At 42.3% G+C, this 24,612-nt stretch overlaps 1 protein-coding gene across 1 annotated transcript in view; it reads left to right on the forward strand.

Annotated features, from left to right (window-relative positions):
• CLASP1 (cytoplasmic linker associated protein 1) overlaps positions 1-24,612 on the forward strand; it is a 120,948-nt gene that overhangs the window by 68,894 nt on the left and 27,442 nt on the right. The window contains exons 17-32 of the mRNA XM_075181141.1: positions 394-561; positions 1,000-1,049; positions 1,129-1,290; positions 1,674-1,697; positions 4,712-4,819; positions 5,061-5,087; positions 5,601-5,765; positions 7,044-7,151; positions 8,404-8,466; positions 10,792-10,895; positions 11,228-11,251; positions 15,584-15,828; positions 16,661-16,724; positions 20,353-20,516; positions 22,036-22,114; positions 22,331-22,474. Coding sequence (XP_075037242.1) covers positions 394-561; positions 1,000-1,049; positions 1,129-1,290; positions 1,674-1,697; positions 4,712-4,819; positions 5,061-5,087; positions 5,601-5,765; positions 7,044-7,151; positions 8,404-8,466; positions 10,792-10,895; positions 11,228-11,251; positions 15,584-15,828; positions 16,661-16,724; positions 20,353-20,516; positions 22,036-22,114; positions 22,331-22,474 — 1,699 coding nt within the window. The remainder of the gene's footprint in view (positions 1-393; positions 562-999; positions 1,050-1,128; positions 1,291-1,673; positions 1,698-4,711; positions 4,820-5,060; positions 5,088-5,600; positions 5,766-7,043; positions 7,152-8,403; positions 8,467-10,791; positions 10,896-11,227; positions 11,252-15,583; positions 15,829-16,660; positions 16,725-20,352; positions 20,517-22,035; positions 22,115-22,330; positions 22,475-24,612) is intronic.

Raw genomic sequence — 24,612 nt, forward strand, 5'->3', positions numbered from 1 at the left:
ATTTCCTTGTGAGTTTATCTGGGAGGATTTTGTTTTTCAGCTTTTTCTTTTTGCAGGAATCGAATATACCTGCAGAGCAAAAGTGTTAATAACAAAAGATGTCTACAACGTGTCTTAGTAACATTCACAATTATTAATGTAAATGTATCGGAGATACATTGTGGGGAAAGTTTAGTTTTCCTAAGGATGGGAACTAATGGATAATAGTGGACTATAATAACTTGTGTGGCAAATGTAAATATAATGTCTGTCAGTCCTGATATATGAATGTTTATACATATTTGTAAGTGCTGCAAGATTATTGTATTTTTTTTAATACTGACTCAATTTGCAATAAAAAGATTTTAGCAGAGCTGAAGGATTGTTTGCATATTCATGGTCTGGTTCTCCTAGGTGTTACTGGGGTTTCCATGGTCATTTCACCAGAGAAGCAGAACAATTATTCCACAGCCTGGAGTCCTCTTATCAGAAGGCCCTTCAATCCCATCTGAAAAACTCTGACAGTATCGTCTCCCTCCCTCAGTCAGACCGGTCCTCATCCAGCTCCCAGGAAAGCCTCAAGTGAGTCTAGTACCTCTACCCCGTGCTCCACTATTCCTGCCCTCCCTCAGTACCACAGGAGTTAATGTATAAAGATAAGCTCCTTAAGGCTAATGAGCACAAGTAGTGGCGCAGGAAAGATGATGTAAATATCAGTGATGTCGCACAGGGAACGCAGCCGTGTTAGAATTGGTATTGTTTATCTCATGTTTAGTTTATAATAAACATCTCTTCCCCATGACAGTTGTGCACTAAATGTTCCTGTATCTTCTGATGTGTCTCCTCCCCTGTCTTGATTTGAGCTCCCCCTAGCCACAGTTTGATAGAAAGCTGGCAGACTTCTGATCTGTCTGTGGCAGTAAGTGATGAGGACACATTTCGGTTTCAGTGCAGAATATTGTACACTTGTCACTGTAGGGTGTTCGCTGTACTGAACAAATGATTTTCTCTCTCTCTCAGCCGCACCCTGACAGCCAAAAGAAGCCCCCCTGGCAGTTCTGCATCCAGAGGTGAGTGTCCCACACAAGTCTCTGTGTACTAAGATTAGTGCAGACCTCGCATTGCTCTGACTTGTGTCCTCTGTTACAGTTTCTACAGTAAGGTCTACAGCCACCCCAGGCTCTCTGCAGCGCTCCCGCAGTGACATCGATGTGAACGCAGCAGCCAGCGCCAAGTGCAAAGTGGCATCTTCTACCACGTCTGCTTTCAGCGCGGCTGCTGCATTGCCGCCCGGGTCGTACGCGTCACTAGGTGAGGAGAAACCCTCTACATGCATCCCATGTTCACAGCAGCTCAGTCACGTATGCACTCCATGCAGGCCTGGGCATCATACATTGCATTTCTCCTGATTTGCAGCTAGCTCACAATACTGAGGTCACACAGTCCTGCATGCTCTGTGATCTTCTTTTCTTTCATCCTTTCCCGTATAATGGGCTTAGTTTCCTCAGGTCAGACATGGGGCACGTCTCCTGACACTATAGATACACGAACCTCTGTAGGGATATCACACACTGCAGCCTAGGAGGGGTTAATCATCACATACTAACATCATGATATTGCTGACTAGTTCTCTCACTAATTCTCCCCACTGTTTCCTCTCCCTATTTTTATTTCTATGTTTAATTTGCCTAAAGATGGTCCCACTGCTAAATGTGAGGGTAAGCTGATTGTGTGGTCCCACCAGGGTGTGTCTATCCGGTATTCATCTGCATGCTGCGTAACGTGTCTGTACTGTGCATTCACTACCGCTGACTGCCGGCTTTCATCCATTGCGCAGGATACATCCCTGTGTCAGTCATTATACATGTAGCATTACATGTCATCTATTATGGGTCCCCCCGTTCTCCCTCTGTTACAATCATCAATGTCCCTGTGTATGTCTGGCCCTGAACCTGTAATACGCAGGTTCTCACTATGTTCAGACTCTGGGCTGTCTGTCCGGGGATTATCCTGATTTCTGTTTTTACCTTTAAACATCCAATCCCATGTTGTATAAATCAAATATTAAGTGTAAAGACAATGCTGTATATAGAAGGGAAGGTTCTGGCCAATCACTGCTGGTAATAAAGCAATGGAACGTTTCCACATTATAGGAACATTTAGATTATCTGCTTCCTCCTTTCTAAATCCTATTTATTTCTATTTGTAATCTTGTCACAAACAATTTACACAGAAGGCATTAGCAGACAAGTCTCTCTGGAATTAGCTTTGTTTTAGCTTCCCGTTTTTATTTGACCTAATTGTATTTTTTCCCCAAAATGGTTTATTTTTCTCTGTCCTAGAGCTGCTCTATCTATGGACAAACAGAAAGACATGGCCCCTGAATTACACACAAAACGTTACACTTGGTATTCTCTTCTACCTAATATGCAATCTGTGGAGATGGCGTACTTGGGGGTGACCATCTATTTGTAGTCTAAACTTTTGTATGAGCAATTTAAGGATCTCCCCAGCACACATAGTGTCCTGTAAATCCCAGTTGCAGAGTATTTGTACAGACCTGTAATCTCTCAGAGACATGAGAAAGTTTAGGAATCCAGTCACAACAACCCCCCCCCCCCACCATCCACTTTACCCCACCTAATGCCAGATGTTGTCTTACTGGAGACTTACAGGGACCTTGAGAATCCTCCCTCATTAATGGAATTTGTGCATCTCTGACACGCCGCTCCTCAACCTTCCACATGGTTACTAAAGAGACTTTAGCTCTATTCCCGCAAGGTGTAAGCTCAACTGTAACAGTAGTACACAGACGTATTGATCTACAGGAACCTCCCTGTACGTCCTGCTGTGCGTCGTCTTCATGCACAAAGCAGTACAGCTGTTACACACACCGGAACTTGTCACTGATGCTGGTGTATTAGCCAGGAGCCATATATAGGCATTAGCGGCTGTTAGGTTTCACTGTAGAGCGCTGTGTGTGGGAGCTGCCTCTCCCTTCTACCTTTTTCCGGGACCCTTGGAGACTTCATCACTGGGGTTGCCAGAGAGGCTGCTGTTAGGACATAGGTCACTGACATCAAAGCTGTATATTTGCATGAAAACACATTTTACAAAAACTAATGAAAAATCACCTCCCCATAGGACATAATCATGTAAAAAAGCAGCAAAAACATTATAGAAAATGTCATAATCGGTTACACACATTAGATAGCCAGTTATTTTTATGCAGTTATAGGGATAAGTGCATTTTCCTCATATTTCTCTGTAATATTTCCTACACACAATCTGCTACAGAGAGGAATTACAAGATTTGATATTGAATTGATTTGGGTGGACTACAAAATAGAATAAGGAAAAACCACCTAGAAGTTTATGATGGGTTTCCAAACAAATATGCAAAACCCCTCTGTACATCCACAGCCCAAGTGTAGGACCTTTCGGGCGTTCTGTACCCTCCTCCAGCTCACCCGCATATATACATGCACACAATACAACCTGCACACAGCAAGAATACAGAGAGCTGTTCTTTATAGATGATATCCTCTAGTGAAGGACTCCAGTTATAGAGGTTTAATCACTGATCTACACTTGGAGCAAGGGAAACTTTTATCTTTAATATTGGGGAAGAAGTAAGGGATGAACTGCTTGAGCATAGATCTGCTGCTTTACAAGCCTGAAATGAAGGAGGTTAGTTTGTAAATCTTACTCCGTAGTTTGTGGCATGCTGCGTTAGTGTGTGTGCAGGTGTGTAGTATATCCTCAAAGCTATAAAATATATACCATATAGTAGTGAGTAAAGACAGGATAAATGGATCTGTTTCTGCGCTCCATTTTCTGACGCACTTTCTAGGGTGTTGTGTTATATTAGATCTTGTGTATGGCGCAGGGGGCACTGGCTGCAGCAATGCTCTGGTAGTGGCACGTAGTGTTAGCTGTCATTATGTAGTAGTTTGTGTGTGAGACTGTTGGTGAGACAATGATTCCCAAATGTAACTTTCACAAGAACAGCGATGTCCTGGGCATCACTAGATCAGATCATTTGTAGCTGAGATTGTGGTGCTATTAGGTTATAAACACGTGTACATTCTGGGACATTAGCACCGACATACCGCATGCTGTGTAGTCAGTCACGCTGAGTGTATTTTGTCGGCTGCTTTCTGTGTAGCACAATTGCTGTAGAAGCAGCTCATGCAGTGTTTGCATCATATGGAATGTGTACATCCTTTGTGTGCTCATATTTTACACAGATTTCACCAGGTCATAGTAATGTTCCTGTTCTCTGCTGCTATAAATATCAGGAGATCGGGTTTAACCTGATTACTATGAAGTATCCTGTTCAACTATGATACAAGTCGGTGGTTTCATCTTTCTGACCCTAAGTTATCTCTCATCCCACCTGGAACTCTTCTATTAATGGGTTAATTTCACATTCTGGTGCAGCGGTAACTATTCCACAGTACAAATCATTCCTAATGTATCACGAGAATTGTTACAGAAAGGATCAAATAGAGAATGTGTAACTTTCACGGGGATCCTTCTGTATGACACAGGCCTCACTGGTCCTTGTTAGAGGACTACGCTGTGATCAAAGCACAATTTCTAATATCTGTCATTAAATGTATGTTAGAATAACTTGTGTCTTGTAAGTTATTAGACTATAGATTCTTCATTATGTAGATTATGTTGACGGGTGCTCCAGTAATCATGTTTTCTTTGTGTTCTGGGACAGGCCGAATCCGTACAAGGAGGCAGAGTTCTGGGAGCACCAGCAGCGCCACATCCGCCCAAGCAGACACCCGCGGGCGCAGCAGAGCGAAGATCGTGTCTCAGTCCCAGCGTAAGCACAAGTAACCTGTAGGCGCTCTCGGATGTCTGGGTTATGTTGTCGGAGAGGGGGTGATGGGGGGCTGCGTGTAGAGAAGCATCTGTACGTCCAGTTCTTTGACTGCATGGTTAGCTGTGTATATGGGTTGCTGGTTAACTCTACATGTAGACATCCAGATCTACAATGCTTGTTGTGACTCTGTGGCCTTCTCTAAATCCCTCTTTACTGTCCTCTACTTGCTTTCATGCTAAAGGATCCCGATCAGCAAACCCAGCCAGTGGTAAGAAGTTTTCCGTGGGGCCTCAACCCCCTCTATCCATTTCCTGTCTTATCATTATTGTGTGTAAAACCTGTAGTGCGTCTTTGTGTAGTTACTGACGACAGTCGTACCCTGGAACCTCTGCACTGCGGGGACCACTGTTTCCTGTGCCAAGTTCTCACAAATGTGGGACAATGAGGCCTGTAGAGCACCCAGTGGCACTTGGCCAGGCAGCTCATGGAATTGGCTGAACACTCCTCGCTCTTCTGGTTAGCGGACAGTGTGTTCTCTCGCAGCCTAATTGCACCTTTGTTTTATTTCCACTCCATCCTGGGCCAGCAGCCGGCCCCAAACATGTACTCTGTCACATGGGAGTTGTCTCCACTGCTGCTGGAATAGTCCATGTCACATGTATAGGGGTGTCCGTGCACTGCTCACTGGGTGACAATGGGCTCTGTAGAACCCTAGATTATTAGTGACTTGGGAAGTAAGATGTTTGCTATGTCTGCTCATTTCTGCGCTTTGTCTATGTAGCTGGCAGCCGCTCCAGTTCTCCAGGAAAAGTACTATCAAGTGGGTACGGAGTGTTGGTGACCAACGCTCAGAGGGTCCCTCAAATACCGTCCTCCGACAAAAGAAGCAAGATCCCGCGCAGTCAGGGCTGCAGCCGAGAGACCAGTCCGAGCCGCATGGGACTAGGTAAAACATGGTTATGGGATATTAGGGGTAATTTTTCCTCTATGCCGTAGACTTTAGCTGTACTGTTTAAAATCAATGTTTGTTCTAATATTTAGTCTGCAGAATTCAAACATTACATTGTAACAGTTATTAAATATTGTCTATGGTTACAAAAAAACATAAATAACATTTTGTATTATTCAGCATAGAGGCGATGTGTCCGAGCACTGACTGTTGAGACTGGGGGGTGGGGAGTGAGAGCGCCAAGTGTAGAGGCGGGGGGGAGGGGGGGGGAGGGGGGGTCGCTGAGTGTAGAGGCGGGGGGAGGGGGGGGGTCGCTGAGTGTAGAGGTGGGGGGAGGGGGGGGTCGCTGAGTGTAGAGGCGGGGGGAGGGGGGGGTCGCTGAGTGTAGAGGGGGGAGGGGGGGGTCGCTGAGTGTAGAGGGGGGAGGGGGGGGGTCGCTGAGTGTAGAGGCGGGGGCAGGGGGGGGTCGCTGAGTGTAGAGGCGGGGGGAGGGGGGGGTCGCTGAGTGTAGAGGCGGGGGAGGGGGGGGTCGCTGAGTGTAGAGGCGGGGGGAGGGGAGGTCGCTGAGTGTAGAGGCGGGGGGAGGGGGGGTCGCTGAGTGTAGAGGCGGGGGGAGGGGGGGTCGCTGAGTGTAGAGGCAGCTTCGCTCTGGGTGGATACTGTAGAAACATTTGGAAATGGCTTTTACTTGTTGAAATAAGCTTTGATTGAGAGGGGTTCCATGTATAAGATATACTAAATTACCATATGAGTATTGACCCATAATCTCACTGGCCCTTCTCCTCCTTAGTAAATGATTTAGCAGCGTCCAGTGACTGTAGGAGGCGACAGTGTGTAGGATGTTGAGTAGCAGCAATTTACGTTCTCGGTACTCTGAATAAGGGGTTCAAATAGAGAATTGTGTTGTAGCTACTGCAGGAGAGTCCACTATAAAATCCATCTTCCTGTTTCGTGGTGTGTGGTACCTGCCTCAATGGTACTACTGTGTCCTCCTCTGGGGTTCTTGTACATTGCACTTTCTGATACACCTCTAATAGGGTTTATTCATCTTTTAATACATTTTCACCTTCTAAATGATTGGATTCGAAGAAAGATACATCCCTTAGGCATTTAACTCTCACTATATTGGTGAATCGCTGCTCCCTGAGCGGTCTGCTCTCTCGCAGCTGAAGATGTTGTTCTGTCCTTTCTATATCTGCATTAACCACTTGCTTCATTGTAGATTTTCTCTTCTATTCTGTGTGTAATGTGCTGCTTTCTCACATCGCATGCTAGCCCGGAGCAGCCGCATCCCCCGACCCAGCATGAGTCAGGGGTGCAGCCGCGATACCAGCCGCGAGAGCAGCCGGGATACCAGTCCCGCTAGGGGCTTTGCACCTCTCGGTGAGTATTGCCAGATTGAAGTCCCTTTAACCTGACAGCAGACTAAACGAATCCCCACACTGTGCACAGTCCACGCAGACAGTATGGTGTATTCTGTGACATATCCGTGGCTGTAGATTGCCAGTAGTTAGGTGATTAGGTGACTCACTATTTTGCAACCACTAAGCTATCAATTAAGTTATTTGCCAAGTTATTTACTAAAATCAAACGTCTCATTGTTATATATAAAATGTATAACTGACGTGTCCCATTTAAACTGTTACAACAGTTTCTGATTTGTTAATCTGGTGATATTCTAACTATTGTTAAACATTTCTCTTACCTTTCCTGTCCCCTGTATTTGTGTCAGAATAATTCTGTGTCACTGTTGCATGGAGAGTACGTACATGTGACGTGTGTTCATTTGATATTCTTTGTATTGTTAAATATGTGATATGCATGACGCTTGGTGTTGATCTAAATTCATTGCCACCACATGATAATCTATCTCCCGTCCTATATTTCTACAGTCCTTTAGATGCACATGCATCATTTTATCTATGAATAGCCTCTAGTGACATACAAAGTATTTCAGGAGTGTGCATTGTATTCTCTTACAATGGAACCTGTAACCTGTGTTTGGAACCTTGATACAATGTAAGAATAATTATATTTATTAGTGTCTGGTAACTCACTCTGCTAAAGAAATACAGAGACCAGAGTGACCATTTTGTTGCAGTAAAGTATTCTGGAACAATCTTCTGTCAGTGAACCATTTCTATGTAGGCAGGGCATGCTGGGACTTGTAGTTTAGCAACAGCTGGATAGCTACAGGTTGGCCAGGCCAGATGTAGAGCAACCTTAGGAAACCTGTGACTCTGCCGTTGTAAGACTACAAATCCCAGCATGCCCAGCAAGTGGCTAATAGGCATTCTAAAACTTGTAGTTAAGCGGTTGGAGATCCACACTACATAGTGACTGATAGAGAAAACCAGTTACCTCTCTTCGCCAGCAGGGGTCAGGTTTCTCAATATTCATCTTTTCTGTCTTTATCCGCTTCTGCTTGTAAAGTATCTACTGCTGTCGGTGTCAGATAACTTACCTGTAAAAATATTATCTGTTCCATTCAAATCACACTCTGCTTTTTGCCCCATTGTCACCTCCCTGGAATCAGATGGTTCCTCTGTAATCTCAGGATCATATATGTTAGCGTGTTTGTCTCCTTGTTATCTGTGTTAACCCTCTGGGTGTTTGCCATTCCTTCCTCTTGCAGCCTCTCGACGTCATTCCAGGTCCACTAGTGCGCTCTCCACCTCCGAGTCTGTGGGGCAGTCAGGTGACCCTGTGCTAACTGCATGAGAGCTTCATTATTACACGTGCTTCACATCGATCATCTCATGTCATTATGTGTTGCTTTGTCAAGCTAAAACCCTCTTTTCATTTATTTATTTTTAGGCCTATACCTCCTGTAAACTGACTAGACCATATGTTATAATAAAGCCTATAAAACACAGAGAACTAAAATCAGATACAATGTGGTCTAGTACTTCAGCACTTTCCTTTCCATTATGGATATTGAAATGTAAGAACATTAAGTCCCCATTCCCCACGCTGTAGTTCCAGCAATGTAAAATACTTCATGTGGATTCTTTGTCATCAGAAAAGAACATTTTATAATTAGTTAATTTTACAGGAATATGTATTAGTCTGCGATATTGAACTTTATCAGCTTTAAGAGCCGTCCTTCTCCTTTAGGCTTAAATGTTTGAGGCTCATGGTATGTGATTAAATATTAAGTATGGCCCTAAATGGGCTGATAGATAAAAGAAACCGTAATAAGATTCTAAGTAATTAGTGCCCTAACTGAATTTGGTAGACACTTCTTTTCAGTCTGTAGGCTCTTCATCTCAAGTTTAGACTTGTAGGCTCCTCCTCCCGGGCCCGCCCTGTGGGCTCCTCCTCCCGGGCCCGCCCTGTGGGCTCCTCCTCCCGGGCCCGCCCTGTGGGCTCCTCCTCCCGGGCCCGGCCTTCCCCCTGTGGTTTGGGTTTGAGCTGTACTGTAAATATCTAAACCATAAGATAACAGGGATATGGTGATAAAATGTTGGTTTACCACCACTGGGCTGGCTGTAATTAGTCATTTCATTGCACTCTTACGGTTTTTTGCGTCTGTTTTTAAAAGATGCAATTTAACCTAAATAAAAGATCTGAGAGAGGGCTTTTGATCCAAATACCAAAATTCAAGGCCCAAATTCAAGATGTTCCAGCCAAGAAGCAAAGCCCCCTCTTATTGTGAGGCCCTTGAGAAGGAAGTCAGCAGGATTTACAGTACAAAGAGAATTCTGTATTGGAAATGTTTCAGTATCATTCAGGAATGTGAGAAAACAGTGTTGTATATTATACACTTGTATCTTATATGTGTAGATACATTTATACATTCTCCATACAGGTTATATATTCAGTTGGGGTGTTGCCGCTCAGTGACGAGCCGGATATTGCCGAATCATGAGAATTGTGACCGATGTAAAATATGCTACAAAGTAAATAGTGTAAAAGTATAAACACAGGGCCAGTAATTCACCTCTGTAACCTCGTTTTATTTTTTTGTTGGATTATTCATCTCATTGCCGCTAACTTTCTTTTTTTTTACCATTCTCTTCCATTTTACGTTCGTACAGGTGAAATAATCTCATAAGTTCTAATGCTCTGTGGCCGCTTCTGTCCAGTGACTTATGTACCAATAACTTGTTGCTGCAGGTCTAAATTTACATACACTGGTTGTCCACAAGAAGGCAATCTCTGGGTCTTCAGCTGTTAGACTACAAGTTCCAGCATGCCTTGTATGTGCAACAGCTGAAGAGACGGTGTTTGCACAGACCGCCTGCTGGCTATTGGTGGACAGACGCCAGTTATTATCCGCTCCCTCCCAGTCATGTGGTTTTACCGCAGAATTCCTACAGTTTGTAATGTTGACTTCTGATGGGCAAACGCTTTCTGTTCAGATAATTGGGTTATTTGCAAATTATTTCCTACTTGGGCAGAATGTGGTTTAAGGAAGAGCAGATGAAAGAAAAAACTCTCTACTTGGAAAATCTGTCCCCACATCTAGGAGACTTGGTACAGACAAGAGCTCCAGGCTGTTAATCTCTTATATGTTGGCGGAAAAACTGCATTAACATAGTTTCAAATCAACCAATAACAATAAACACTGCAATTGATATAATAAAAATATAAACTTTATGTTGCAGTCTGTTGAAAGCTTCCAGTCCCTTTACTAAACTGCAGTTGCGGCATTTGATTTGCAGTTATAAGGGTTCTGATTATACAGAAATGAGAATAAAATTAGGTACATTTAATTCTATAAATTTCCAGGGAAAATTGTCCACAACATTAATTTAGCATTATGGTCTTTAAATATTAATTGAATGAGAATATGTATTGAGCGAGACCATAATCCAGAGTCAAACAGGCTGTACATGAAGTGGAGCCAACGGGGGAGGTAAATCTATGTAGGAGATGGTACAGCACATACAATGTATATAAATAAATACTGTTAGATTAGATCTTTGCCTGTCAGTTGCCCTCAAAATCTAAACTTGTGGAATTCTGCCTCATAGAAACAAATTGATCTAAATCTTTACCTTTTTTTTTTTGTCCTCAGATCGCTATGGAATGAGCCAGTCTGGCAGGATACCGTCCTCCGTCAACGCCATGAGGGTCCTCGGCTCCAGTACGGATCTGGAGGCCGCAGTGGCCGACGCTTTGGTAAGAGAAAGAAAGGCGACGCTCCCAACTTGTGTGTTCCCATCATGCGGGGACTGTGCAGTGGATGTCTGTCTTCTCTCCATTGTGATACCCATGACCGTTCCTCATGTTTTCCTTAGGACATACCTCGTAAACTAAACAATTAGGGATACAATGTAACCTCTGAATACGAAAAGTCATCTTGGAAATGAACATAACTTTATTGTAACTATACGAGGACCCGGACGCTGTTCTGTTCATTGTTTTATGTTCTCATTACACAATCTGTGAAACATCTCAGTATTAATCCTCTATAAATATAATTCTAATAACATTCTTAATCTCTTGTTTAGCTGCTGGGAGACCCCCGGAATAAGGTACAGTCATTTATGTTATGTTCAACAAAGTCCAAGCGTGATTGAATATAATTTTTATGTAGCAATAATGTTTTTAAACAACCTCTCCCCAGATTTGAAGCAATGGTCGTAACCATTGTTACATAAACATTCTAGTACAATGTAACCTCTATAAATAGTTATTACACACTATCCCCTGTGGGATATTCCTATGTCCTCGTGTGGCAACCAGTTCTTTGTATTTTACTGAGCTTTTCATGTCTTCAGTGTGAGCTTATTTCAGCACACAGGTGGCAGTGTAAGCATAGGGTTATGTCTGGTGCATTGAAGAAAAAAAAATTGCTTGGTAGGATAAAATAATATTTTGAAAAAAATCTTTTTAAAATACCTCAAACTTTAATGAAAATTAGTGACAGACTTTTATAAATGTCTCCCATAATGCACCTTGCATATGCCTTTGGACAAATTAACATGTTTTATTAATTGCATGCTACTTAGCCTTTTGCACCACTAACCCACAAATAGGGATCATTGATCCAGACACTGAAGAGGATGCAGATTGTGGGTAAGAGACTGGGCATATGTTCCCTGTTAGAAAGGAGATTGGAAGATGTCTTTAGTAGTTTAGAAGTATATCCTTGAGATAACCTATTATTGTCAATCAATGGAGATTGACAGATATTAGACAAATAAATAGATATAATAATGTAAGTATTGTTCAGTTTTATATTAAAAAAAATATTGTAAACTCTCTTTAATGTTGTATTGAATTTTGATAGGAAGCACAGAGAAGAGAAGGAGGTTACAGTAGTTTAAGTGGCACAGAATGAGGGCATGCATGTTAGTGTTTGAGTGACCAAGAATAGGATGTATGTTTTCAATATTTTAAAGGAAAACCTCGGGATTCTGTGACTGAATCTGGAAAGTGAGTGTGTGAGCGGATGACAGGCAGCAGGGAGATTGTCTAACAGTCTGCAGAAGGTTAAGACCTCTTGTTATATCCATGTCCGGCAGCCGTCCATGTAGACATTCCTGAGAGGCATTCACCCATTGTTGTTTGACTCTCAGGTGTAATTGTTGATACTGGCAAATAGAGCGGTGTGTTACCAGCATAGACTACAGTATTTACCAGAGGATTTAATGAACAAGCCGAGAGACTGCTTATATAAGGAAAAGAGCAGAGACCCTGCGTTGTTCCCTGAGGTATGCCAGCAGCTAAAGGAGCAATTAGACATATGATGAAACCCATGGAAGAGCAGGGTCACAGCCCCCAATTATAGACCCACCAAGAGGACGGTCGTCCACGAGGATTAGTACGGAGCCCTTCCTATTACATCTAGCCGTATGTAGGTCATCTGTCACTTTCCTAAGGACGGTTTGTGCCGGGTAATGCGTGTGACATCCAGGTTTGACATTTTCTTACAGTTGAACTTTACTCTACTTTCATTTTAGTAAAAATAAAAATCTATATTGCACGATATTTGATTCTTTTGCTATGACGAAGCAGAAATGAATGGTAAATAATGATGAAATCTGTTTGCCCTAAATAGAGCCTAAAACACAAATATTTTAGTGTCTGTCATGTGCGGCTCAAACATAATTGATATTTCGTGTACATATCGCTTAGTGATAACATCTGACAGGTCACTTGTCTTCGTTAAATCATCACAACATTGATTCCTGTCAGTCCGTGTAACCTGCTTATTCACCACACCGCTGATTGCTTTCTTTTGTAAAGAATTCTATCTGCCTTGTGTCAGGGTCACACTGTTTCTGCCTATTTTATGTGACCGTGTCCTAGGAAATGTTCTGTCTTTGTGTGTATGTTTCTGCTGTACTGGGAACTGTGAGTGTGTTCAACATTATGCGGCCGGTTTGTGCTCATTTAGAAAACCAGAAATTAATGAGGTTCTCCTGTTTACGGGTGAAGAGGGACAAAAGTATCTAGTAATCAGGTCCTGAGATCTCTCCAGTGTAGCCGGATAGACCTGCGTCTTTCTCCGTTTACCAGCCCTCCGTGTTGTCACATACCCAGAGCGTTTACAGCGTTCCCATCACTGTGTGGTCTCATTGAAGTGAACCTGGAACGCTCTTCCCCCATTGCACAGGGGAGGGGGGTGACGAGCTCTGAAGGCACTGCATTTTCTGAGTGATCCCCCCCATATGATGGGATAGCAGTTCCCCATTTACTTCAGTGTGCCCACATTGAGTGATATAAGCACAGTTAGCGCATTTAAAGTGCCCGTCTGACACCACCCTAAATCTACAGAAAAATCTATGTATTGATCTAACCATTGAATAGATTGTTAGCTGTTCCCTGGAGATGACACCTCTTTTCAGAATTGCTGTAAAAACAATTGGAATAAGTCCACCCTGACGTTAAGGTTATAAAACAAGCAGATTGGGCATTCTGGAACTAGTAATCTACTATAACACATCTCAACATTTTATAGTCCCAGAAAAACCTCTGACATTAAAAGAAACCGGCTGCTGGGCCCAAAAAGCTGCTGGAGCCTATCTAGTGTGATCATTGTCATGTGCAACCAAACTGGATTTCCCTCAGGTCAGCCTCAGTGGCGCGATCTTACAGTGTGGTGGGTGTTTAATTCTAACTCTTTCAATTAATTTCTTTTTGTAACTAACCTTCTAACTGACCACTGTCTTATGGACCTCTCGTCCATTACACAAGGACCACTGGGATGGAAACGTTCCCATTTCGGGGCTCTCATTCGTTCACTACGAAGACCCCTATCTTATGACTGGTCTGGAAGTGCCCTAGTGCTTTGAATAAAGACTTAAGCGTTTGTTCATCCTGAGAGCTGTCCATCTATATAACACAGGATTATCCACCTTATCTGACTGGTGTAAACCGTGGGGATGGGAGGTCCTGTACTGGTCAATGTGCAGAGACGTGCTGGTTTTACTCTGCTGAATAATGAAAATGCTGCCTGGAAGTGGGATGTAGTGACCTCTATCTGGCCTCATCTGTCCTATATTAGAGGAATGCTGTGCAGCAAGAACTATCACTGCACAGCTAAGTCTGGGGGGTTACAGTTCAGTTCGCCCTCAGGAGGTAATACATTGGAAATCAAAGGAATAATGTAAACATTTACATAACCTAAAGAAATAGTAGTGTCCCTTTAAGCCACATATTACTAGATACAGGTTCTGTCCTAACTTCAGAAACGTTCTGCAGTCAGTGATTTATGCTGTGTAGTGCAGACGGCTTGCAGCACCGTCTTACCTCTCATTGGCTGTCAGCAAAGATCCGCTTCTATTATAATGCAGCAGACTGTCCCACAACTCAAGTTACTGAAACAGTGTCTGGCATCAGCCCCTAATCTCCCCTTCATATTCCATCCCATTAGTACAAAGTCTTCTTTGTGTCCAGTGTTACTGACTTTGGTAGAGAAATCACCATATGCCAAAATCTGTACTCATCACTTTTAAAAACCTATTACTTGGAATTGTCATGATTTCCATACATTCCTGATACATAGTAGATGTTTTAGATTCTAGAAGTGTATCCTTGCCTGTGATCCAGATTTGATACAAATACACATCCTCAAATACTGCCATGCCCTGCATTTGTACCTGAGCACTACAGAGGAGCGGGATCCGGCAGAAGTTGTGCGATACAATCTTTCAGTTGTGCGTCCTCATTCTGAGGAATTCCTATTACATTTTGCATTATTGATCTATATATAGGGCTGGTGCGATGGTGGTCATCCTGCGCTGTGCGGTCGGGATAGGATGTGGAACACTTAAGTTCATATTCCATCGGTAAAACTTGTGACAATATTGTATGGAAAATGTCTCATCTCCGAGCGCTGTGTCCTCAGCCGTGTCATACCTTACCCAGAATGCCCTGCGTATGTTTTTTTTTTTCCCTCCGCAATGTTTAGTTTTGAGATTGAACCAGCGTATACAATGTAAAATGTAAATTAATAGCCCTGCACACTGATCTGGTTTTTGTTTGTTATGGTTCAGAATCATCCTGTGTAAACCACCAAAAATACTAGCATTACAGTCCTTATAAATAGTCCAGAAACACCTGTTGCTTTGCTGACATCCGTTTCTCTCAATATAAAACACAAGATGCTTTATATAGAAGTGCTGCTGATACGCATCACAAATATATATAAAGTTTTGTTTGTGTGGGGCGATATTCCTGGCAGTAATTCCATAGACGGGTGCTGCGCCTACCCTCCCTTAGCTGATAACATAGACCCAAGAGCTTACACTCTGCAGCATGGCAAATATAAATACAATGTTACATATCTGTGTTACTAGTATCTTTTTTTTTCAATATGAGGGAGACTTTTTGTCGCTAATATAAACTATTGTGTGCAGAAGAAGCCCGTGAGAAGACGCTATGAGCCATATGGAATGTATTCCGATGACGACGCAAACAGCGACGCCTCTAGCGCTTGCTCGGAAAGGTCTTACGGCTCAAGAAATGGCGGAATCCCGCACTACCTGCGTCAAACCGAGGATGTGGCGGAGGTCCTTAATCACTGTGCCAGCTCCAACTGGTCAGAGAGGAAAGAGGGACTGATCGGGCTGCAGAACCTGCTCAAGAGTCAGAGGACACTCAGGTAAAATAAATATATTTATATCAAACATTACATCACACTGCATCATATATGCGTGTAGTAAATATTCAATTTATTTCTGATTGGGAATTCATAAAATATCTGTTCATTTTAGGGTGAACCTGGGGTCATAAATTTAGCTTAACAAAATTGCATTAGACATTACCTGATTTAAAGATACTAAAGTGTTTTTTATGGAGCGACCGGTGCAGTATAAATCTTACAGGACATATCCTGACCCGGATCATGTGACCTTCAGTTCTCTGCAGCCAGGTCACGTGATGTCTACTGGTGGCAGCGCCCACAGGCTGGCTCATCGGTCATGCTGACTGTTCCTGGGGGGAGGTGACGGCATCAGACAACTTTTCCAATATTCCTGTCATATAGATTAAATATTTTCAGGTTGATCAGAGGTGATTCAGTAAATGAAGAACTCTGTATTTTATAGTACATCCAGGGCAGGATATTCTCTGTTGTGACCTTGTATACATAACTGTGTTTTGCCATCTAGTTCCCACTTATTTAATTTGTTAAAGGTTTGAGAAGCCTAAAGTACAAGTCGTTTTATATGAAACTACTAATCACATTGGCAAATTTAAATGTAATAATGTAAATGTTCCCCCACATTGACACGATGTCAGTGATATGACATATGTAATGTGATTTTTTTTTTTTTTTTCTCCATTATTTACTTGAGTGATCCCTATAACTGTTTCACATAAGCCAACACATATTTTGGGTTTGTCTGTACTCTGACATGTTTCTGCCGGTGGTGTCTGGCTGTCCGCCCCCCCCGCGGATGTGACTCCCAGTAATATGTGTTGTTATCTTGCAGCCGCGTGGAGCTGAAAAGATTGTGTGAGATTTTCACTCGGATGTTTGCGGATCCCCACAGCAAGGTACGTGGTGTTACACAAGCATGGCTCTGTCTTGGGGAGATGTATACATATAAAGCAGCACATTGTCTTTCAAACTGAGCTTTTTAGTTTTACAATTCTTAAATGCAAATATTTAGCATATTTTACACATTTGATTTACTTCCATTCCGTATTGGGCTACAATATATTTATACATCTCCCATGCACTTGCATGTTGCACATTGTCTTTTGTGCTGCCGGCATGTTTCTTTCATTCTCTGATTCAGATAAGGGATACTTGTGCTGTGCAGCAGCAAATTTGCTCCATTATTAGTTTTTTAAACCAATACAGCTCACTGTGCTGCCTTCACTAGTCACCTCTTACACTTAAAGAAGATGTTTTAGCTGCGCTCTTTCAGTGACTTCAAGGGGGGCTGCACATTGTCAGGAGGCTACGGGGGGAGGGGCGATGGCTTGCTGCACCTTGTCAGAACGGGGGGGGGGGGGGGGGGTAGCGCGAGTAGGCTGCGCTTTGTTCAGAGGCTGCGTTGTTTATGAACTGTATGGCTGCATATAGCTTGGTTAGAGTGGCAGAGATGATTTACTTCACCCCACCTACCCCTACCTCCTACCCACTTCCATCTTTCCCTCCCATTTCACAAGGTTTTCCATCCTTTCTTCTTCTATCTTTGTATGAGCTGTTATATTGTCTATAACATGTTTACCATTAGGTTTAATGTAAGCCATTATATGCCGGTATCTAGTGTTGCCTTATTGCAGACACATGACTGTCTCTTAGCGTCACTTGTTATAGATTCATTCACTATGTTTGTTGAACAATTGTCTACAGATGTGACACTAGTGAAATGTTAATGTAACCTGTGAAAATTAAATCTTACTCTGTTAAATGTATGTTAAATGTAGTGAACATCAATGGCCAGCAAGGTTCAGTATTCCTATAAGACACATCCTAGGAAATAATTCAAACTAAGCTGTTTAGTGTATTCTGGTCCATATTTTATAGTGGGAAAGATGAGAGGGGAGAAAGGCTTTGTTGGGTAATGTCACTAATAGGTTCCCATGTATGTTACCTTAAAGTGTAAAACATGAGACATCCAGGTGTAACACAGGCAGTGACTGATCAGACAGGACAGAGGGGGGGAATTGTCATCGTATTCATGAACAATACTAACGTGTGGTTTGTTTTATTGCATGCTCTGCATTGCTGTGGATTACACCCCAGAGAGTAAGTCACGTTACTGTCTCTATGTTGTTGTCTGTCTCTCTCCCCTTTCATTTATTTTTTTCTTCTTTTCAGATGTGGAAGCAGGGTTTCCTTGGAGTTGGTTAAACATAGACTTTTAGTTTCAGTTTTACGTGCTTTCAGAGAGCAACATTATATTATTGTAATGAAGGAGAACATGTGTCTGCGTTTGGGTTGTGGTTATGTATAATGGAGGTCACCAGCCCCATTGAGCTATCTATAAATAAACAATTATAATTATATTACAGCCCCCGCATTACATTGGATCATGTTCTGTTCTAAAGAATGCTCCTTTCTTCATAGCGCCATCTACAGGCCGTATTGCTAAATTGTTATGACCGTACAGCTGTAAGTGGGCAGCACATACATAGTCAGAAACATGTATAATATTAATGAGCGGTGTGTGGCCCCTAATATGATTGAGGTCAGGGTAGGGGCCATTCATTATTCATTCAGTCCCTATACTGTTTCAGATTGAAAATCCCACCTTTTCTGTAATCGACTTGTGAGCTCAATGTGACTTTATTTCCGGGACTGCTAGCGCAGACTCTGGTGTCAGACGCCCTGAGCTGTCTTTTGGTTACAGCGATGTAGCTGCTTCCTTTAGGGTGAGCTCTGATATGTAGCAGAAGGAAACTAATCAATGACCGCACAGGTTGCTTCCGGGGTCGCCAGTGACCCCAACGGTTTGATCCCTGGTATCTCAAGCTGCAGGGAGGGGGGGGGGGGTGTTAAATGTTTTCTGTTGTCCTCTGATCAAAGTGCTCTATTGTTTTATACATCATATTTGAATGAAATTTTTTTATTTTTTTTTTACTCCATGTGTCACTTTTTTCTTTGGAGAGATCTTAACATTAACAAAGCGTTTTCTATAGGACACAGATGTGTCAGTGATATATTTGGCCTACAAGTGGGTTCTATAGTAAAATTATACTGTAGGGATCAAAATGATGCCTTTGTTTATAGTGAAAAATGCTTTTACCCAAAGCTAAGAAATTAGGAAATCTGTAAAATAAAGATGAAAACGTCACCTGCTCCCCCCCAAACCTCAGATCCGGGGGGTCCTGTGATGTCTGGAATGGTCTGAGCAGGAGATGCTCCTGGTTACTGAGCTCCTAGCAGTGTTGTCGGGGTCCATTCAGATGAATGGGAAACCCCTGGTGTGGGGCCGTGACGGCACCGCTAGCGGTATGTAAGGGTCCAACCAGAGTAGGAGAGACGATCTCCTGCCCAGATGTTAAAGGTGTTGTGGGACCTTCCATATCGGGATAGCAGATGCAAGTGACATTTTCTTCTTTTATTTACTTTATTGTTTCAGCCAAAAATAATTTATTTTTTGGGTGGATTTATCCTTTTGTATCAGGCCTGACAAACCTATGGCTCTCCAGGTGTTGTGAACCTACAAGCCCCAGCATGTGTTGCCAGTAGGTAGCTAGCAGATAGCTGTCAGGGCCTGCTGGGACTTGTAGTTTCACATCACCTGGAGAACCACAGCTTGGCTTAGGCCTACTACTTTATATTTTACTATTTGGATATCTAACGTGTCCTTAAAATAAAAAGTGAATTTTTCGCCTGCACACGGTGTGGATGCAGACAGACATATATTTTTGGTAGGCTGAACCAGTAATACTACCGTATTTCCCCATGTATAAGACGCACCTTTTCCCCCAAAATTTTGGGTCTAATAACTGGGTGCGTCTTATACAGGGGTAGTAGCACTTACCCTGTCAGATGACTCCTCTGTCCGGTAGAGTCTTCTCTCTGTCTGATCCTGATGCTGGAAACCCGATTAAGGTCCTCTCTGCGATGTCCGGATGTCCTTTCAGGACCTTGACAAGGTCCTGAAAGGCATTCTTTCAGGACCTTGAGGTCCTGAAAGGATTGTCAAGGTCCTGAAAGGACATCCGGACATCGCAGAGAGGACCTTAATCGGGTTTCCAGCATCAGGATCAGACAGAGAGAAGACAGAAGACTTTACCAGTCAGAGGAAGCATCTGACTAGGGTAAGTCAGAATTCACTATAGCGTAGTCTCTCCACTGTATAAGCTGCACAAATACTCTGTGAAAAAATTGAGGATAATGTTTATCCTCAATTTTTTCACATGATTTTTATAGGTGCGTCTTATACAGTGGAGCGTCCTATACATGGGGAAATACGGTATATTGTGCTCCCCAGATACGGGTCAGCCTATAACAAGGACTCCACTGTCATGTGGACATCTCGTTACATATTAATGACTTTGTGACCAGATCCAGAAAAAGTTGCACCTTTGACACCGTTAACATTTTGTGGATCTGTCCAGCACTGATTTAGATCATTCTGTCTGATCCCTTTATAATACATGTTCTTATTTAGAATGGTAATAACTTGATAGTAACAACCGCAAACTTTACTCCCTGAATTAGGTGTTCAGTATGTTCCTGGAAACTCTGGTGGATTTCGTCATTATTCATAAGGATGACCTGCAGGACTGGTTGTTCATATTACTCACCCAGCTCCTGAAGAAGATGGGCGCTGACCTGCTTGGTTCTGTGCAGGCCAAAGTGCAGAAAGCCTTGGACGTGACCAGGTGAGATGAGGATGACGACACTGGCACAGGATGTTCTTTGTACCCAACGCGTTTTATTTGGAACATTGGCCATTACAGTATGGAAAGTCCACACTCAGGTTGGACAAAGACTAGGACAGCAGTTCTGATCTGTTAAAGTAAATGAGGTGTTACATCTGTGTACCCGCAGGTTATAGAGCGATGATCACACGCTTCCGATTTGTAGAGGACATCTAGTTATTGAATAAAGCCGTGATTAGCAACACCAGAGAAAAACAAATGCCAGATGGCTTTCTAGAAAACGTGGTGCTCTAAGCTGTTGTGGGACTACATATGCCAGGATGCTCATGGTACCACAGCAGCTGGAGAAAAACATGTTGTCTTTGTGTGCTCAAAACGAATTGTGATGCAGTAGCAAGGCGGCTGATAAGATTGCACCTAGCCGTCTGCTGTAATGATAAATAAAACCGTGGCATTGATCAGATTCAGCGGCATTTACTGTCTGTTTGTAATTGGAGTCACACATGTTACCTCAGCCTTGTAAAGCTTTATTGCTGCTTGTTTGAGCTTTTTAGCTGTTTATGCATTTTTTTAACTGCTTTATTTTAAATATACAGAAAATAAAACAAGTTGAATAGCGGTTATGATAACAAACGTCTGCTGATAAAGAAAGCAACTCATTAAATGGTCAGTCTAAGTCATCTTCTGAAGTGGAGGGTGAAATGTCATTTTTGCTCCAAGTCTCCCTGTTAGCCTAAATAGAGCTTTCAAATGGACATGGCCATAAATGAAGAATATACAATCTTATACAAAAAATATAAGAGGAGTGTTCAGTACACGGAGCCTAATTTCTCTGAATTGTCTTTTAATAGACTCAAGCCACAGTGTGTTTATTTTATATATTATTTGAGTTTCTGAATCATTGCCTATAGTGTAAGAGTGACTAGTTTATTGTGCACACTGGTTGGATGCTGACTTGCTGTGTAAATGTACCTATATCCTATATAAACCATTATTTGTTCTTGTTAAATATTTCACGGTCCACTTGGGCAAAGTTGACCTCGCAATTCCGATAAGAAATTCTAACCTGAAAAAATGACATTTGTATTAAATAGAAATATTCTGTTCTAATACTTTCTGTGATGTCCCAGGAACATTTCTAGCGTTTCATTATTACTATAACAGTCCTGGACATGTACATCTGGTGATAGATGATCTATAGAAATAAGACACGGAGAGGCCTATTTACTGATATAAGCCATTAATTTTCATTAGACTAAAGAGAACAAATGTCTGTTTGGAGGTGCAGCTTATAATGGTATAGAAGTGCCGCCTATTTTGGTGATAACCGATTCTGCAATGCGGTGTATTCCAACATTATACCAACTCTCTGAAGGCCGTCGTATGATATTCAGTCTAATTGAATTGCTCTTAAAGTGTAGTGTTCAATCATCATGTTATATCAATCATTGCTGACCTATAGTTGAATGCTTTTTATTTGTTCTCTGGTCTGACATTCAATTCATATTTATCTCTCCAGGGATTCATTTCCTTTTGATCAGCAGTTTAACATTTTGATGAGGTTCATTGTGGATCAAACACAGACGCCAAACCTAAAGGTTGGTATCAACAGCTCTTATAAACAGGGTAGACCTAATTTCAAATGCAGGACATATTCTCTACACATCATTTTACTTTATTTGTAATCTCCATCTGCCAAAATAACACCCCCCCCCCCTCCCAGTCCGCTGCTTAACCCCCATGATTGGCTATGTGCAGCCGCTCACAGTTTTTGTGTTGGTCACTATAACCAGATTCTGTCTTGACCCCCACAGGTGAAAGTTGCGATTTTGAAGTACATTGAGTCACTCGCCCGGCAAATGGACCCTACGGATTTTGTGAACTCCAGCGAGACACGTCTCGCCGTTTCCAGAATCATCACCTGGACAACTGAACCAAAGAGCTCAGATGTGAGAAAGGTACGCGTGTATCACGTATGTGTGAGGCTTGTGTGCGTGTGGGTGAGGAGATAGCTGTATCTGATTCTGACCTTGTATTGCCAATTTAACTTAAAATGTTTCTTTACATTTCGTCTTCATATCTAATTCCAGGTTACTTTGAAACCTCTTTGTACAATCTTGGTTTTTTGGGGTTTTTTTAAACTCTGATCATCCGCCACAGTTGTCTTTTGCTATGTAAATGTAATTATCTGTACGCAAAACATTTGCCCAAGGTGGGTAGTTTTCTTGTACAGATACTGCTACAGCTGGAGCAATACACTTTCCTCTGGATGAGGTTACATTATGTCCAGCACCAGGTCAGCCATGTGACCTGACCACTATCTGGAGAGTTTCCAGGCAGTGTCCCGGGTATTGTTCTGCGTTCCTGGAAGTAGAAGCCTGTCCTGTCCATGGGTTTTTTGTTAGCGTTTTGTGTCATTAGTGTCCCCGGGCCAGTGACCTGGTGCGAGGTGACTATTCAACATAAGAGTGTGAGCACACAAGATAAACCTGTTGATATCCCTGTATCTCCTGCCCTTTCTATACAGCAAGATTTACAACTGTAAGTGGTGCGGGGTAGAGATGACTATCGGAAGAATTCTCGCCCTGTAAGACCATATGTACACAACACAAAGCTGCTGCAGGATGAGTTTTATGTGTGTCAGAGTTATTTAGCTTTTAGTCATGAGAGCAGCCTTTTCTCTACACAGATCAGGATTTATTCCAGTAAGCCCAGAAAAAGCCGGACATGCGTTTTTAAATTAAAATACAGAGACAAGCATGACTTGTAGCGTTTTTGGTGTTTTTTTGTTTGTTTTGTAAAGAGCTATTTTTATTAGCTTTTCAAGGACCCGCTTATTCATATACTAGTAGTGAATGTGTCCTGACTTGTACAGCAGAGTGAGTTCTTTGATTTGTCTTCGCGATCCACCCACTTGTGAGTTTTGCCTTTTACCCCAGTCTGTTCCTGCATTTCTCGCTTACCTTTGTCTCCGTGCCAGGTCTAGGTGATTGAGTACAAAGTGAGGTGGAGTCTGGCTGCCCGATTACTTGGTAATATGTATTCCATGGCAAGGAATAAAACGTTCTGCTTTACCAGGGCTTCATAATCTCACACTCGTAATTTCACATTGATTCCGGAAATAATTCTTCTGACGAGTCCGTTGGTGCGATGGGACCTTCACCAACAGATTGTTTATTTAACCCCTACTTGTTCCTCTTTATTATCATGCTGACACTTTGCAGACCTTTTATGATACTCATTATGTTTGTTTGTCTGCTTCAATTCTCGCATCCTAAATGACTCCATTGTTCATTTACATAATATGAAGGTGACTCTTCCAATGTTATGTTGTCCCAGAGCAGACCACTCTGGTACACACAGTACTGCTGTGCATCACACAAGTGAAATAAGTTATGTCCAGAATCTGTCATTCCGAATGTACGCTCAAAATTTTCTTCAGTTTGATACTTTGCTATGTGCTTATACGACATTTAAAGAAGCATTCCCACATAGAACTTTATTTTATTTTTCTTTTAAAAAAAAAAAAAAAAAGTAAAGTACCTTTAAGCATGTATCTGCATCATATTTCTTAGGATACCTCCTTCTACATATCATTATCTCCTCGATAGAGGGGAGAGAAGGAGCTTAGTGGGGTGTTCCAAGGCACCTCTGTTCACTGCATGTGACTGTGGTTGCCATGGCAGTCACACGACTATACAAACCCTGCAGAATTCTAAATTAATAATAGCAGTCTGAAGAAACAACCAAGAAAAATGTTTAATACCAAGATTCTTACAGCTTACTGATTTATGTAAAAAAAAAACACGCCTCGTGTTTCCATTGGAATGCTGCTTGAATTCCCTAATGAACTTCTCACCTGCTTTATGTAATTTAGGTCATGTTTGGGCCTTATATGTATGTACATGCATTTTTATACACGTCTATACATCTGCTCTATTTTCCATATGGCCTTACAGGTTGGCTACAACTAAGACTTAGGTCATTTATTATGTGAAGGCTGCAGTCGGATAAAGTGTTTCATGCAGGGTCACTCTTCCTATAGATATAACCCTGTCTTTAGGTAATCTGGTCCCATGTGATTGAACACATCCAG

This window comes from Mixophyes fleayi, chromosome 7 (genome assembly GCF_038048845.1).
Source record: "Mixophyes fleayi isolate aMixFle1 chromosome 7, aMixFle1.hap1, whole genome shotgun sequence".
In the NCBI taxonomy this organism is placed as follows: domain Eukaryota; kingdom Metazoa; phylum Chordata; class Amphibia; order Anura; family Limnodynastidae; genus Mixophyes; species Mixophyes fleayi.